The 15,846-nt window shown below is 39.8% G+C and overlaps 1 protein-coding gene across 1 annotated transcript in view; it reads right to left on the bottom strand.

Moving 5' to 3' along the window:
- Positions 1-15,846, bottom strand: part of LOC105833729 (disintegrin and metalloproteinase domain-containing protein 10) — a 65,276-nt gene that overhangs the window by 6,287 nt on the left and 43,143 nt on the right. Inside the window, 14 exon segments of the mRNA XM_036293797.1 lie at positions 2-112; positions 233-463; positions 1,312-1,446; positions 1,522-1,636; positions 1,712-1,839; positions 1,934-2,101; positions 2,683-2,852; positions 3,012-3,180; positions 3,342-3,470; positions 3,781-3,905; positions 4,030-4,170; positions 5,499-5,683; positions 6,190-6,318; positions 7,034-7,280. Of these exon segments, the coding sequence (XP_036149690.1) occupies positions 2-112; positions 233-463; positions 1,312-1,446; positions 1,522-1,636; positions 1,712-1,839; positions 1,934-2,101; positions 2,683-2,852; positions 3,012-3,180; positions 3,342-3,470; positions 3,781-3,905; positions 4,030-4,170; positions 5,499-5,683; positions 6,190-6,318; positions 7,034-7,280 (2,183 nt within the window).

The raw sequence follows: 15,846 nt of genomic DNA on the forward strand, positions 1-15,846 counted from the left end.
CCAAAACTTCGGCCGGTCTCTTTCGAGCAAAATCATCTGCCTGCCCGGTAGATGATCTCTTCGTTTGTTGGTTTTGTTGCTTCTTTCTTGGCAGTCCTTTAAATATAAAGAACTTAATTAATTAAAAGAACTTAAATTCCAAAATATACATATCCAACTAATATATTAATAGATGTTAATATAAGAATTAAAATAATTTATTTTCTAATTTTCTCATTTAAATTAGTTTTACCTTATAATTGGACTTGTCAGCATGACCGCCGTCTTTATGTTTGCGATGACACCTCTTTTCTCTAACTTTTCTGCTAAGAGGAAGTTTGGCACGTACCGCCGGTGGATGCACCGTCACTCCTTCCGTACCTTCCGGCGGAAGCCGTACCGTTTCCGTTGTAGAACTGTGAATTATCGTGACGGACTTTAGCTTCAAGTCCGGTCGTTTGCCCAGTAATCTCATGCTGGCCACCTAAAAACGAAAAAAGAAATCTTTTTACATGTTCGTACATTTTATTTATTTTTTATTGAATTTCTATTTATTTTCTCATTAAAAATAATTTAGAAATACTGAGAGTAAGATACTATTATAGTAGAAATATACATTTTTATTTCTGTATACTACTTAATAAGCATATATATTTTAGTATAAAAGATATATTTTACAAAAAAAAAATATTTTTTTTAATTATCATTTTATTTAATGTTTTACAGCTTACGTTGGCTAGCAGCAGCTACAAGAAATTTTACATCTACGAGATATTTTAATTAAATGTATCAGAGAAAAATACGCAAAGAATTTTGGAAAACGCAATTAATCTAATTATTTTACAATAAACATTATTAGCTAGCTTTGTGTGTGTGTGTGTGTGTGTGTGTGTGTGTGTGTGTGTGTGTGTGTGTGTGTGTGTGTGTGTGTGTGTGTGTGTGTGTGTGTGTGTGTGTGTGTGTGTGTGTGTGTGTGTGTGTGTGTAATGTGTGTATATATATATGTATATATATATACATCCCTACACTTACTCTCATCATACTTTTTTCTTTTCCTTAGCCATTTCTGACAGTGAACATTTTCAACATGTATAAATATATAAGATAATTGTGTTTGTGCTTATTTTTATAAAAACATATTTGTTCTGTTTTATTAAACTTGTTGAATGTAACAATCTCATCCAACTAGTTATTAATTAAAAATAATAAATTAGGATGATAAAAGAAGAAAACAATCTAAACTTTAAAAATCTAACTTTAATTTTCAAAGTAAATAACAATTATTAAATATATTAATTCAAGAAAAAATAAAGGTAATGTTTTTACACATACCAGCAACGATATCGCCGCTAAAACTATCAGAGCGGCTGCATACCAATGTTCAGCGACCCACCGTCTGAAAGTGGCGAGGCTCTCGTCGGATAATAAGAGCTTCCTTAAAGTTGCTAATGGACCGCTTGGATCGACCTGAATAAAATATTTTAATTAACGCCGTGCTATCTACTACCTGCTATCCTCTCCGTGACCAACTTCCGCTCTTACCTCGCGACATTTTTGAAAGACATCGCAGTAACCGTTATAATCATTACATGGAGTTCCTGGCTTAGAAAACATGTCGGGAATATCATTTGGCGGAGCGTTCCAATCGAAAGACGATCTGCGAAAAAAAATGATTGAATTGAAATTACTTTTTGCACAAATCGATCAACGAAATAATGCGAGGTAAACGTACAGGCACGGTTGATTTTCTCCGGGAAGTCGACAACATAACTCGCAAGCCTTCGTCGGCGGATCGTTCGGGCCTGGTATGCATTGGCAAGATTCCAGTCCGTATGCCAGGCAAATGCTGCCAGTGCACTCCTGTTGAAACACAAGTTTCGCGCACGTGAGACAAATTACACTTATTCATTTAATAAGAGAGCACGTGTATAGTTTTAATGGGACTAATATCTACCCCCATGAAGCAAACCAGTTCGCGGTTACAGATGGTCTTATTAGGCTTGTTAATAGATGGCGGGCAATATGGAGAACGACCGTCGCAGAAGCTCGCATCGCGGCAGCCGTTATCGTCTCTGCATTTGTCCCCGAAGCGGAGATTACACTCGCTGGTACAGCACGGACCCTGAAAGGGAAAGTAAACAGACCGTCGAAATTACGTCATGTTATACGCACGAAATGCTTGCGTAATTACATTATACATTATCTGTGAGTAAATTGCCTAAAGTAATTTCATACAATATTGCTTAAATTAAATAACATTTTCGGCAAAATAAACGAACAATGAATGATAAAAATGCACCGGTGAATCTCAATACCTTTTGCATAAAATACGAATATGCCAATTATTAAACACTTGTTCATTGCGTTAAATGCGCGCAATTGTGCACGGCAAAAATTTTATTGAATATTAAAGATATAATAATAGGTTCATTAAAAAATGACTAAAATATGACATATTTAAATATATTACATTTACATATGTATCCTGCTATTCAAATATCTGAGCAAAACGTTTAAATACATAGTTGGACAAGAAGACATTTGAAAAATTTGGACACTTGAACACTTAACATTTAATATTCAAGATTGAAAAAGCGCAAGCGCAGCTACGGGCTTCGGGTTAAACTTTGAGGAAGAAAAGTCGTCCTAAAATTCCCTCGACAATACAGTCCATCTCACATTTTTTACAAGCGTCATACATACTTGACTAGGACTGCACACTGAGCGTGGTGTGAGCGTGCACGGGGTCTCCTCGGACGGCGGATAACGGCGCTGGGGAAAGCAGCACGAGTCCCTGCAATCCTCCTCCCAGCCGCAGTCGCACTCCTCGCCCTCCTCTACCACGCCGTTGCCGCACAGCGATACTTGCGGCTCTACAATAAACAATGCAGAGTACCGTCAGGGTTAGCGCAAACGAGGGTGGAATAATTGGATGAGCGGATGGGAGCTGGGGTTCAATCAATTTCGTTTTAGCGCGATGTTTCGCGATAAATTGCGTCCGCTGTATACCGCTCCCGCGGCATAAAACTCACCGGTGAAGCATCCCTTTGGCGAACGTGCCTTACTGTTGAGCACGGGATTTATGGCGTTCAGACTGCACGGACTGAAGCGATTGTTGTTACGCTTGTCGCCGCTGGTAGCACGGGCGAACATTATAAAGTTACCGTCCTCGCCGCCCGGTGTACATTGTTCCGGATCGTGCTAGACACGAAAAGACAATGAGATGTACGAGCGGAAGTGCGTATGTCATTCGTTTATTGACGGAATAACATATAGTATACAACAACAAGGCCGCGGAATGTGGGACGCGCTGATCTAAACGCGCCGTTCTGAACGCGACTAACGGAAGTATATATACGTACCGGTGAACCGAAGTTGTGGCCGATCTCGTGAGCCAAAGTAACGTGAGAGACCGCAGGCGGTACGTGCTTCCCGTAATTTAATAAGGTCACTATACCGGTGTTCAATGACTTCATGCTGCCACGGTAATGCTGCAACGTTATTTCGACGATTATTTTTCGTTAAACTTTGTATTTACGACAATTTACGCTTCAACGATCAAAAGAAATTACACGAGAAAAAAAAATTTTGTCGGAGTAAATCGGCTGGTCACCGTAAATAAAATTATGCTTCGAGTGTAACGTCGGCGTCGACACACTTAACAATTATTGGATAAATTGCTATTTTGTTTAGTATAATTTAATTCTTTTAAAAAATTTAGTAGCTTCCATGCTGTTTATGAATTTTTTAAAAATATAATCGACATTTTTTTACGAAGGTCTATTTTGCCTGCGCGCATACCCCGTTCTTCTCGCACACGCCGCCGGCATTCTTGAGATCGCCTGTCCACGCCAAACCTAGAGTTCCCATCTCGAAATCCCGATATGTGAACATGTAAGCCAGACAGAATGCGTCATAATCCTCCTCTATAACAGGGCAAACATCAACAGTATTATCAGTTCAGCAATTCCCTCGTTCGGATATTGACGTATTGACATTACTGCCACATTGCGGCTTATTAACCAAGGGAGCGACAACGAGGTCTTTTACCTGAAAAGAGCTCTAAATATTTCTCCACCCCATAATTGCCTGGAAAACGATAATGAGTGTCTCTCAACGCGTCCTCGCTGTGTACCTTGACGCGTTTGATCATAAAGCTGATGTTATCCGGCCGTCCGTCTTGATTGAAATCTAAAAGCAGACGTTACGCTATTCAAACACTGCTTGTTTCTTAAATTGCATATTCATCGGGATTGAATAATTCACTTAAACTCGTGTATTATTCTAGTCCTGTTTCTTTCGCCTCACGTTGACGACTCCCGTGTGACTACGATTCTCTGATCCAAACAGAGTAATTCACGTGTAACGTGTAGAACTCAGTGTGTGTAATACATAATGGAACAGTACGGTAATGAAAATACCGTATGTATAAGTAAGCAGATCGGTGTACATTTTACAACGATATCGAGTACAAAAAAACATTTATCAGAATAATTTAATTTCATATTTTACGCAAAAGCAGCAAAATATATCTGTGTTAATTTAAGTTTTAAGATAGGTAGTGAGATAGATAGACTGAAGATACGCAAGTTAAGGTGCTTAGAACACTAATATTTTGCTTCTGATAAAGTAACCACAGTATTAATGATATTATTCAAATTTTGATCCTTTATATCTATCATTCATAGTTGTAATGTAAAAGACATCTTTTTTCTTATCCTGAAAAAGTTATAAGAATTGATATTATGATATTTTTAAGATTACATTTTCCATTGAATTAAGATTTATTTTATAATTTACAATAAAATTTTTCAAATTTAATTAACTATTGAATTTAAGTAACATCAAACTGGGCTACAGACATGGGTAATATTCGAAAACTCTGTTTTGCTCCACTTCCTCTAATTATTTGCTAATTATTTGCTGGTCTTCACAATTATTATTTCGCTGGTCTTCACAATTTCCAAGCTTCGTCTATAATTCCATCGCTTTTATCACAATATGCCAAAATGAGAAAAACAAAAAAAAAAATTGGCGCATATACATACAAAGAAAACTAATTTACTATTTTTATCGTATTTTCTGCGTAAATATAATTATATGCTTAATCATATGCGCAATATTAAATTACGAATTGATATGAATTTAAATATCGATGAATAAAAACCGAGCAAACGATTCTTTCCCCGTATTATCATCAACCGCGGCCAGGAATTGTAAAATTCCAGAAAATTTTCATAATTCACGTAAAGTTCCCCAGCATTCCTCGAAAGTCTCTGAATTTCTTCGCTCTCTCTCTCTCTCTCTTCTCAAGCCTTCGATATTCCCTGGCCATTTTAAATTAGATTCTCCTGACGTTTTTCGCGTTCTTCAAGCAGTTTTCAATTTTCCCCGACTTTTTTCCTCCCCCTCTCCCTCGCCACGTCCGTTTTGCCGTTTTCCTCTTGTGGCGGGGACTCCCAGTTAGATCATCTCTCTCGTCGCGCGCGCGGTATATCGCCGCGAGGAAGTATACCCACCTGTGTGTTTGTAGATGGAGTTGACTCTCTGCACGTGCCTCGTCATCACCTCGATACAGGCTTCCTCCGTGCCGTATCGCGCGAAAAACTGATGGTCCGCTTGCAAGTAGAGCATGCAGGTAGTTTTCCGAGGATCTACCGCGCGCTTGTGCAGATGCCTCGCGATCCGATCTCTGCCGCTCGCGCTACGGACGGGAAATAAGGTCGCTTTTATTGTGCGATGAAAAACTCCACCGCGCTCTTCCTGTCGCCTAACCTAGGGGCTCCTAAAACTCCGCTCACTTCCGAGTTCTATTTCAACTTTCGCGGCGCACTCGGGGTTTGTTGACCACAACATCCGTTGCCGACACTTCGACTAACAATTGACACGCGATCGACATCCAGAAAACAAAATCGACCGATATTTCGCGTTACAGTAAAACAAATCAGTCTTTTTTTTTAATATCGAAAACAAAATGAACAATTAAACGTCTCTTTATGCCAACTGCAATATGCGTCCTATATTTTCCTCTTATTGTTTTTTAAGTTTAATTTTTAATTTTTTTAATGGATGTTTCAAGCTAAAACTTGCTATACCGATACCATCTAATCTTGAGCTTTGAAAAATAACAGAATGTGTGAAGGAAGCGGACTTATTTGGTACGTCAAGATTTGTAATCTTTTTTTTTTACGTAACAAGTAAGATACTCACGCGTCCGTGTACTCGACGTTATTATTCGTTTCTATCGTTAACACTCTGGCATTATTCTCTCTCGAGTAAAGAGCCACGTGCTCGCCGAGCAGAGGCTCGTAGAACGCCTGAGAATTGTTGTACCTATATCTGAAAGAACAGACATTGCGAAGTTTAAATTTACATTTAAAGTCCGCCATACATGAAGACTGACAGGGAACGCGTAATATATGATAATCCCGACCGGCGGAAATTTTTAGACACGTGTCTAAATTATACCGCGTTTGCCAACAGTGTATGCTCTTTTAACTTTTTTTTTTACGCGCACGAATGTATTGTCATAAAATGGAGAGTATACGAGAGGGAATATTGTATAAGCGCTAGGAAGAAAGTCTTAATAAGGGCACAGCCATCACATCGGCCGTTTACTTCGATTAATCATAAAATACATGTACATTAAATTATATATAAAGCACTTTACACGCGGGAAATATTATCTCGATATGATCGTATCAAAGTCTGATAACTTTTAATATTTAAAGAATTCCAAAAATAAACTTAAAAAATGCAATTCTAGAAAATTTTCAATATAAACGTACTTTTATCGACAAAAAGATCAATGGCATCACGATTCGAGTCTTGAATTTCGTCTTTAAAAATTGAGAAGTTTCACGAATATCATTTCGATTAATTAATGTCAAATTAAAACACTCGATTTGTCGATTTGGTTTGTCAAAAAATACACCGAACAGATGGCATGAAAAAATCAATTGTGAATTTCAAAACTCATTACGTGATTTATAGCATCGTCTGTCAACGTCACTTAACGATCGTCACTTAACGATTCGAGAGAAATAGAACTCACCTATCGAAGGAATCACGAAGAGACCCCTCTTGATGCAACTGATGACTGGCACAGGGTAATGGATGTGGCGGAGTGATAACGTCGGAGGTACGATAAGCTATGCTGTGATAGGGTGGCGACGTGTCTTCATTTTTATTCAAATATCTGCTCGTCGGCTCGATGTAGTACTCTTCGAATCTGGTCACGACACTGCCGTCGAAGAGACCGTCTTGCGTAACGACGCCCTGCACCACGGCACTCTCGTCCTCTGTAAAGAGAACAGGACGCTGGTTAATAAAAAGCTAGTAATCAAATTTATTGGAAGAAAAGAGATCATTTGCGTCATACAAATCCAATCATCATATATAACCGCTAATTATTAGCGTCTTCTTCTTTCTGATATATTTAACTCTTGAAATTTAAGAATAAACTAACGATTATAAATATAGATTTCATAATTCTGTCTAAAACTACATTCTACATTTAATTCAATTTGTAATTTATCGTATATCAATTTACAGCACAAAAGACATAAAAATATATATACATATATATTCAAATTTAACTTATAGTTATATAGTTATAAATTTTACTAAAATTGTATAAAACAGATAATTATAGTTATAATTATTTATTTTACACAACTTTAGCACACATACACACACAAAATTGATAAAATATGCAATCTGTCGCATTTTAATAAAGCACCCGTAAGAATTGAGATTGCTAAACTCATTATTAATAGCTTCCGGATTCGCGTTGAATGTGCGGCCGTATGACCCCGCAGCTACATACCTTTTAAATCTGCGAAAATACGAGGGTGAATCGCGGCAACGGGAGACTCGCTCCCACAGCGCATATAAAGTTACCGCCGGGGTTAATTATATTTGCAGAAGCCTTCGTTCTCCGTGTCGCCGTGCTTTCATTATTTCTTATGAAATTTTTGCGACTTCGCCCAAGTTTAGCCAAGACGCGCGGGATGAGAAGAGGGTTACGGTATGGTAACTTTTCGGACGGAATTAGAAAGGATTGCCGGGTATTTAGGATCCGGGGACGAGCCATAACTTCGTTTCGTTTCGCTTCGCGCCGTGCAAATTCCATCCGGGCGGTTCAACTTCCTGAACGAAACGACAGATTTCCGCGGAAAATTCTTGAAATCGAAGTTTGCCGTCACGACGAGCAAGAAATTCCTTCTGTTTGCTTTATCGCTGTCGCTTAATGCTCGACGTAGCTTTGCGTAATTTAAGCATAAAATACGTGCAAATCTTGTGCAAATAATATGGATTAATCGAACCGGTAAGTCGGCTAGTATTAAAATGTTATTAAATGATTCAATTTCAAAATTAAACTCAATTTCAAGTAAATATATTAATCTCTTAAGATTATTGACGTAAAACATTTAAATTCCAAAGTTTAGGCATTCAAATGCAAAAGTTCGATCCAAGATAAACTATATTTTATTCTACTTTATTTTCTACTCTTCTCTCTGCGATAGGAAAGAGCAGAGGGCAAATCAAGCACGACAATAACGGGAAGATTGGAATTCGTCTGGAAAAAGCAGTGTGTACTAGAACTGTCGCTCAATATGCGTGAACCTCGCTTCCGGTACAATTTTGTAAAGACGTTGCAGATTGAGGGGACGACGGAGAAACTTGAGTGGAAGACGCCCCGCGGAAAATCACGACCTCTGAGAATCGAGTCTCTTAGCTCGAAGCGAGTTTCCCGGGGTAAAACCGGGATAGATCCTAGGAATTCCAATCGTCAATCATAGACGATATTCCGTACTATCGCAGTAGAGTAAAGATAAATCAACTAAAGTGCTATCGCGAAGTCGGAGAAATTTACGGCCGCGTGTTACTTCCTACAAGTAATTGTTTGGACCCCTTTGGTTGTTGGCGCGCGATCGAATCCGTAAATTCACCCTTCATGGTAATCGATACCCTACCCGGCCCCCGATAAAAGGGACAATCAGCAGAAAGGTTTTATATCGCGCGGCAATTTAGCTGCTGTATGCAAAAAGAAACAATTCGCGCGTGAATAAAAATAGGATCCACGTCAGGCATTATAAGAAGCTAATTCATCATTGCTTATCGCTCTTTTATTTTTTCCTTCCCTTGCATATCGCAACTTTCAATTTGAGATTGCAGAAATACCGATTTCTTAAGAAAAATTGAAATATAAAATTGAAACAGGTTTAACTCAATCTAAAAATTTAATAATATATTAAATACAGATTTAACTTTTCTGTTAATAAATAATTATCTTTTATTTTTTTTAATTTGCAGATTTAATTTTATTTATACAAAAAACTTTAAAAAAAAATTAGACAATAATCTTGCTAAATTGTTAATATGTAACACATTTTATTTCTTTTCAAATGTAATATTAAATTTGCTCTCTCTTTTAATTTAAAAGCAAGTAAACAGACGAAGGTCAGGTTTAATACTAAGATGTTACTCTATTTCATCGCAGAAGTAATTCACTTTTATATGAGATACACGTCAACCTTTCAAGTTTTCTGAATATTTTCATTATAATTTTTATAATTAATCTTGTTGATTTTTTCTTAGCAATATAAATCACATCTTCTTTTTCATAATTTTGTAATACTATCGGCATATCTAATTATAAATTTGTATAACATTATTATATCATAAAGAGAAAAATTTCCTTAAGTAAATTATATTTAAACTTAAATAAGATAGGGGAAAAGTCTCGTTATATCAACTCGTATCCTTGCAACCTTTTTAAAGAATTAAAAATCTCGTCATTTTTACCAAGGTCCATTTTATACTGCTGAAAAATTCATGGCTGAAATACCGGCCAGTGATTTTCAGGCATTTGCTGCGAAGACGATTGCTCCTTTTTCCAAAGCCGCAAGAACGTCGTCGATTAGAGCCGAGAAAGAGACGGAGCAGCGCGGTGTCCGGATGCCTAGCGAATTTCAGATCCAGGTGAAATTCCGCGATCCGTTTTTCAAGAAAAACACAGGGATTCTTCTCTTCCAATCTACGGAGCTTCCTCGGCTAATTCGATCCCATTTCGCGCGATAGCTTAACCGTGAACGCGGCGATTCCCCGCGGACGAGTTGGGAAACGTAATCGATGTGCGGCGGCATCATCCCTCTCTCTCTCTCTCTCTCTCTCTCTCTCTCTCTCTCTCTCTCTCTCTCTCTCTCTCGACGAGAGATCGCCGATGGAAAAGTGGACCTCCCGCGAGAGACTCAATAGTGTGCCTCGGACGGGGAATGAGGAGGAAAAGTAAACGCGCGTAGGAAACGCGGGGGGAAACTAGGCTATCGTCAGATTAAATTCGATCGCTGCTGCTTTGACGCAGGTCGAGGTCAAATTTTCCGCTCTGCAGATACCGTCCAGATTACGATCTATAAATCGGACATCTCCTAAAGAAGTAATTTAATTCTAGCAATAAATATAGGAACTTTTCTATATGTAATTGAAAGCGTTATAAAGTTCTGAAGAATTGACATAAAATAATTTTGTAAGATTTTAATTTTTCGACAAACAAAGAAGCATAATCATGTACGTGTGTTCGTCAAATATCTCGAATATAATATTTATTAGCATAATTACAAATCGATTGTAATGCCATTAATTTCTTTTAAAACCGTGACAATAATTAAAGTGCTGCTTATTTCATTATAAATACGTTACGTTCTTTAATGGGAAAAAGGTGTGGATCACTGAATTATAGGTAGCAGACAGTCTACCGTACCACGTTTTTGATAGCATTTCGTCGGCTTTTTTCACGTTTGAGCGCTCAAAGCGAAAAGTGCGGCTTAATTCCCGAGCGAGCGAGCGTGAGATCTCAAACAGATGAGGGGAGCAAGCAGACGAAAGAGGATGATGCTCTTTTTCCTGAATGGGCAAAGAACGGATAAAGATAAACGAGGAAAACGCGATAATTGCATGGTAATTAACAAATACGCTAAGAAAATACTAATTACACGCGAGTACCAATGCGCGTGTAAAGCGAGAAATAGGGACAGGAAATATCAAAGATAAAGGCAAGAAAAAACGAGATTGAGGAAAAATATTCTGTCCGCGACGACAAAAGATCGAAATGAGGATAAAGACGAGGAAAACGTGATAATTGCGTGGTAATTAATAAATACATTAAGGAAATACTGATTACATGCAAACGATAATGACCTTTTAAACGATTAAAGCGGCAATAAGAGCAAGGTAAAAAGGCTGGAAGGCAGAAAAAGCAAAAAAAAAAACAAGGAAAAGGTTGGAGCGATATTTTTCTCGCGATATAAAAAAAGGGAATAAAGGTGAAGAATTAAATTTACCCATAATTGCGCCGTAATTAATAAATTACGTGGCAAACGCAGACTAACGATATAATTATCATATCGTATAGAATATATATATCCACGATTAAAGATAAAATAATGGCAGAGCGCAGCCATTGTTGTACAAAGGGCGAAAAAGTAGATACGAGAATTAAAAGAACGACCTTTTCTACAATCTATACGAAAAAGGAGCAAACGGGAGAGAGAGATAAAGAGCATAGCAATTAATAAACGTATATATTTAGGAGAGACTAACCGATTGCGAGATGAAAAATACAAAAAAAAATGCTCAAGTAGGCCGGACGTGGGGGAAGCGGCGTGCAGGAAGGGCAGGAAACAACGCGAAGGATGGACAAACAAAGTACAGCGGATTATAAAACTGTCCACGCGTACGACCGTCAACGGTGCATCCTTTTGATAGCTTTTGTCAGGAACCACCGGGCTGCCGGTTGCTCAAGGCAAAAAAAATGAGAGAGGAAGAAGAAAAAAAGAATAGGAAGAGGAGGAATCTGCGCTCCGCAGCTTAATCGAGTCTCATCCCGACGCGACAGTTTGGACAGCCGTAAAGCGGATAAAGTAGATCGCGCACGTCGTCTCGGGGAAAACAAAGAAAAATTGCTACAAATACGGGATACGCCGGAACCGCGGCAGACACGCGGATATAAATAGGGGAAAAGTGGAGCACGCAATTAAACGCGCGCGACGCCGCGCCGATGAAGCTCGCCGTCTCTCGCGCCCGCGCCGATGCGCACGAGATCTCGCGTCTCTGTAAAATCATCGGCAAAAATTAGAGAATGAGAATAAAAAATTGCACGCAATGTTATTTGTCGGACCGTTTGAATTTCATATTCGCGACGTCCTTATGGCGCGCGTTACACACGTTGATCAGATTAACGCCTTGGGCGCGCGCTCGATAGGAATCGCGGTGTTAACCTCGCGCGCGTTACGGCCCGTCGTCCAACACGCTGCATTGTACCATAACCATGCCAATGGGTATACTCCGGCGTGGCGCCGTTGTACGCCGGCAATTTATCAATTATTCATCGTGGCGCGGCGTCCAACGTTCGCGAAATATTATTCAGCGCGGCCGGTCGTCGCGCGATAGTCAAATTCCCTCGTTACACGTTTACACGGTTTTACGCGTCGACGCGAGAAAAACATTCCTCCACTTCGGAGGGGAAGGAGGAAAAGAATCGACTTCTGAAAGTAATCCCGGAGGAAAGAAGCTGGTTAAGTCGGAATGACTTTGAGAGAAGAGAGATTGGACACATAAAGATAGAGAGATGGAAAGGAGAAAGAGAGGGAGAGAGACGACCAGCGCGGAAGAAAAAAGCGTTTAACTCGGAACGATGACAGTTAACTCATTTAATCAGCGCTGACAGACTACTACGGAATATTTAAAGGGTACTCCGCGAATATCTTGCATAGAGTAAAAATGTTCGTGGTAATTTTTCCTTCGGCTTTGAAATGAATTTTAAAGAGATGTCGCGAAAAATCAAATGAAAATGGGAATCGTGTGTTTATTAAATTAGTCTTGACAGAGACGTTGAATTCACACGTCTAAAGTGGAAATCGAACATTTACTTTCCAATACTTTTCTAAATTTATCCGGGCTATATAATATTAATGATGATTCTTCTCTGACTTTGATAAGGTGATAGATTTGATTTAAAAAAAATGAGATTCTAAAAGTCGCCTCTTTTCGAGTAATCTCGAAGGAAGAAACTAGTTAGGTCAGAATGATCGCAAGAAAAGTCGGAGCGATTAGAGATAAAGGAAGAAGATTGTACGTGGATGTAAAAGCGAGAAAGAAGGAATAAAATTCCCCCTGGGCAATATTTCGAATGTGAGCTAGAGAGAAAGAGAGAGAGAGAGAGAGAGAGAGAGAGAGAGTCATGCAGAACGAACGTCGCAGAGTCGTCGAGGGGAAAAAAAGCCGATAGAGGGAGAGATACAAAAGAAAAAAGCTTTCGCCGATAATTAATGAATTATTCATGTTCGAATTCGTTTTTATCACGCATTGTAGCGTGTTTTCGTTCATACTTATTCATCGACGGGCTCGTCCGACGATTTCGTGCCTCCGCGATAAAACGCCCTCGCCGGCGGACATTTGAGAACGCGATTCAATAGACTCTTCTCTCGTCGCCTCGATCAATTCAGCCTGAAACTTGCATTTTTCATACCTGATACCCCCTGAATCGACACCCTCCTTCTCTCTCCGTTTGGCGAATCGTGATAAAGAATCCGCGCCGCGATCTTTTTACTTCGACGTAAATGTCGCGTTTTAAAAGTAGTAGCTATCGACTACTCGTTTTCTGATCGCTGCGAATAGAGTGCCGACTCGTGTTTGACATTATGAAGTATTAACAAACGTGGCGGAGGCGATCAAAACACCTTTCCGAGACAGTTCGGATAGGTCACGAGATATTCTGACGGACGTCATGCCATTAGAAGTATCGTGGTAATCTAAAAATATTAGGTTAAACGACCTAATTTCCCTGTTAACTAGAGATATTTTCGACTTCGCTGCGTTAAAAACTCAAGAACTAAGAAATGCTTAAGTAACGACGTATCCGGAAAAAAATGAACTTTGAAACGTAGCGCCATTAATATTTTGTGCAGCAAGGTACCCAGCGAGATTGCTCGCCGGCGGCGGCGAGCGGAGAACAAAGCAGCGTCAGAAGGATGCAAACGCTCATCTCTTTTTCTCTCTCTCTCTCTCTCTCTCTCTCTCTCTCGCATCTCGAGACGCTTAATTCTCGCAGGAGGATTCGCGAGGAGGAAGCGAACCAGTTGGCTACCGACGTAATCCCGAGAAGTGGCGGAGCGAATCTATGAAAACACCGGGATCCTTAATCGGGGAAGGCGGCGGGTCCGCGATGAAGGGCGAAAAAAACGCGGAAAAGAGAGAAATTTTAAAAAAATAAAGAAAAATTATGGGACGAAAGCGCGATCCGGAAAAGTGCGGTGATAAAGGGGAAGAGGCGAGAAGATGCGTTCTCGAGCGGGACGAACAGGGGTTTGATAGCCGAGAGGAAGAGAGAGAGAAAGAGGAACGGTCGAGAAGGTCTGCGATGGAGCTTTCACGGAGGAAAAGCTCTCGTGCTCGTTAGTAGAAAAATCCAATTTAGTCACTGAACGGATCGGCTCGGTCGTGACGCGCGTCGTTCGACGCTTGCGTCCGTTGAGTCGCGCGGCGTCAAGCGTCGTAACGCTCTGTACCAACACGCGAGAAAGCGCGAGACCGTGCGACGCTTTATCGATCCATAATCGAATTACGAGCGGCGGACCGAACGGTCACATTGATCTGAACCGGCGCGAAACTTATAGCGGCTTTCACCGGAGGACGTTCTTTCACGCATTTTTCTCGCAAACTTTCAATCCACTGATTAATACCCCCTCCCCCCCAAAATATAAAAACCTCGCTGATTAATTAATCTATTATCGAAAATACTCGAGGATGCAACTTGGGTACGGAGAAGACCAAAGAACAATGATTGCGTCGAAGTTTGTAAATTACTTTCGTAGATCGACACCGAAACCGATACGCTCTTTTTTTTTTTTTATTGCGGTGCGAAGTTGCCATTGGCACATGACGCGGTTATTTCTACGTGAAAACGTGGCAGAGCTTTTTACCTTCGTCTCTTTCGCGCGCGCGCGCTCTGTATGTTCTATTATCTGGCGACATTCCCGTGTTCTTCCGTCGATTTGGCAGAAAAAAAAGGTACACGCGATTGGTCGGTTTCAGCCGCGCAAAACGCGGACGAGCCAGACGCTGAAAACTCGTAAACGCCACGTCGAAATTTGCAGTGAAAATCGCGACCGCGCCAAGTGGCGGCCTTCATTTGCCAGCTCCCCCGCGCTCGCAAAGAGCATTACATGCAGCAGATAGTACTTGAATATCGAATTGTTCCGAGGACAACGTGGAGGGCTGTCCGCCATGGTGTAATACTCGACAAAAACTGAGACAAAGAGGAGACGAACCATTTATCCATTTTGTGCGCTGCGCAACCAGTCCAACTTTGGAATAAAAAGTTACACGTACGGTATTTTCACTCATTCAATTTGTTGTTGACTGATCGGGGCTACGTAATCAAGATAAATAAATCACGCTTCTCAAAAATTTTTTCTTAAACGTGCATTGCGGGATAATTTACAAAGTGACTCCTGATTTCGCAGTCATTTCAAATGTCTCTTTGCGATAATTGTAAATTATAATGTAATAATTATTTTACAAAGCATAAATATAAATACTCTAATGTAGGTAATATAAAGTGAGCTTTGCAAGTATAATCTCTTTCTCGATTTCTCTTCATGTTAAAAAGCTCTACTCTAGTTAAAAGATTCAATGTCGAGCGATGATCTATGACGCCGTAAATCACCACCGGCGGCGTTAAAAATATTACGCAATATATCTGGCAGCCTTTTTCGAGATATATATTACGAAAGTACGCCGTGGGTAACTCTTCGTTAAACCATCCCCAATTCTCCGCAGCAATCTCTTTGAGATTGAAAAGCA

Source organism: Monomorium pharaonis, chromosome 1, assembly GCF_013373865.1.
Source record: "Monomorium pharaonis isolate MP-MQ-018 chromosome 1, ASM1337386v2, whole genome shotgun sequence".
Lineage (NCBI taxonomy): Eukaryota > Metazoa > Arthropoda > Insecta > Hymenoptera > Formicidae > Monomorium > Monomorium pharaonis.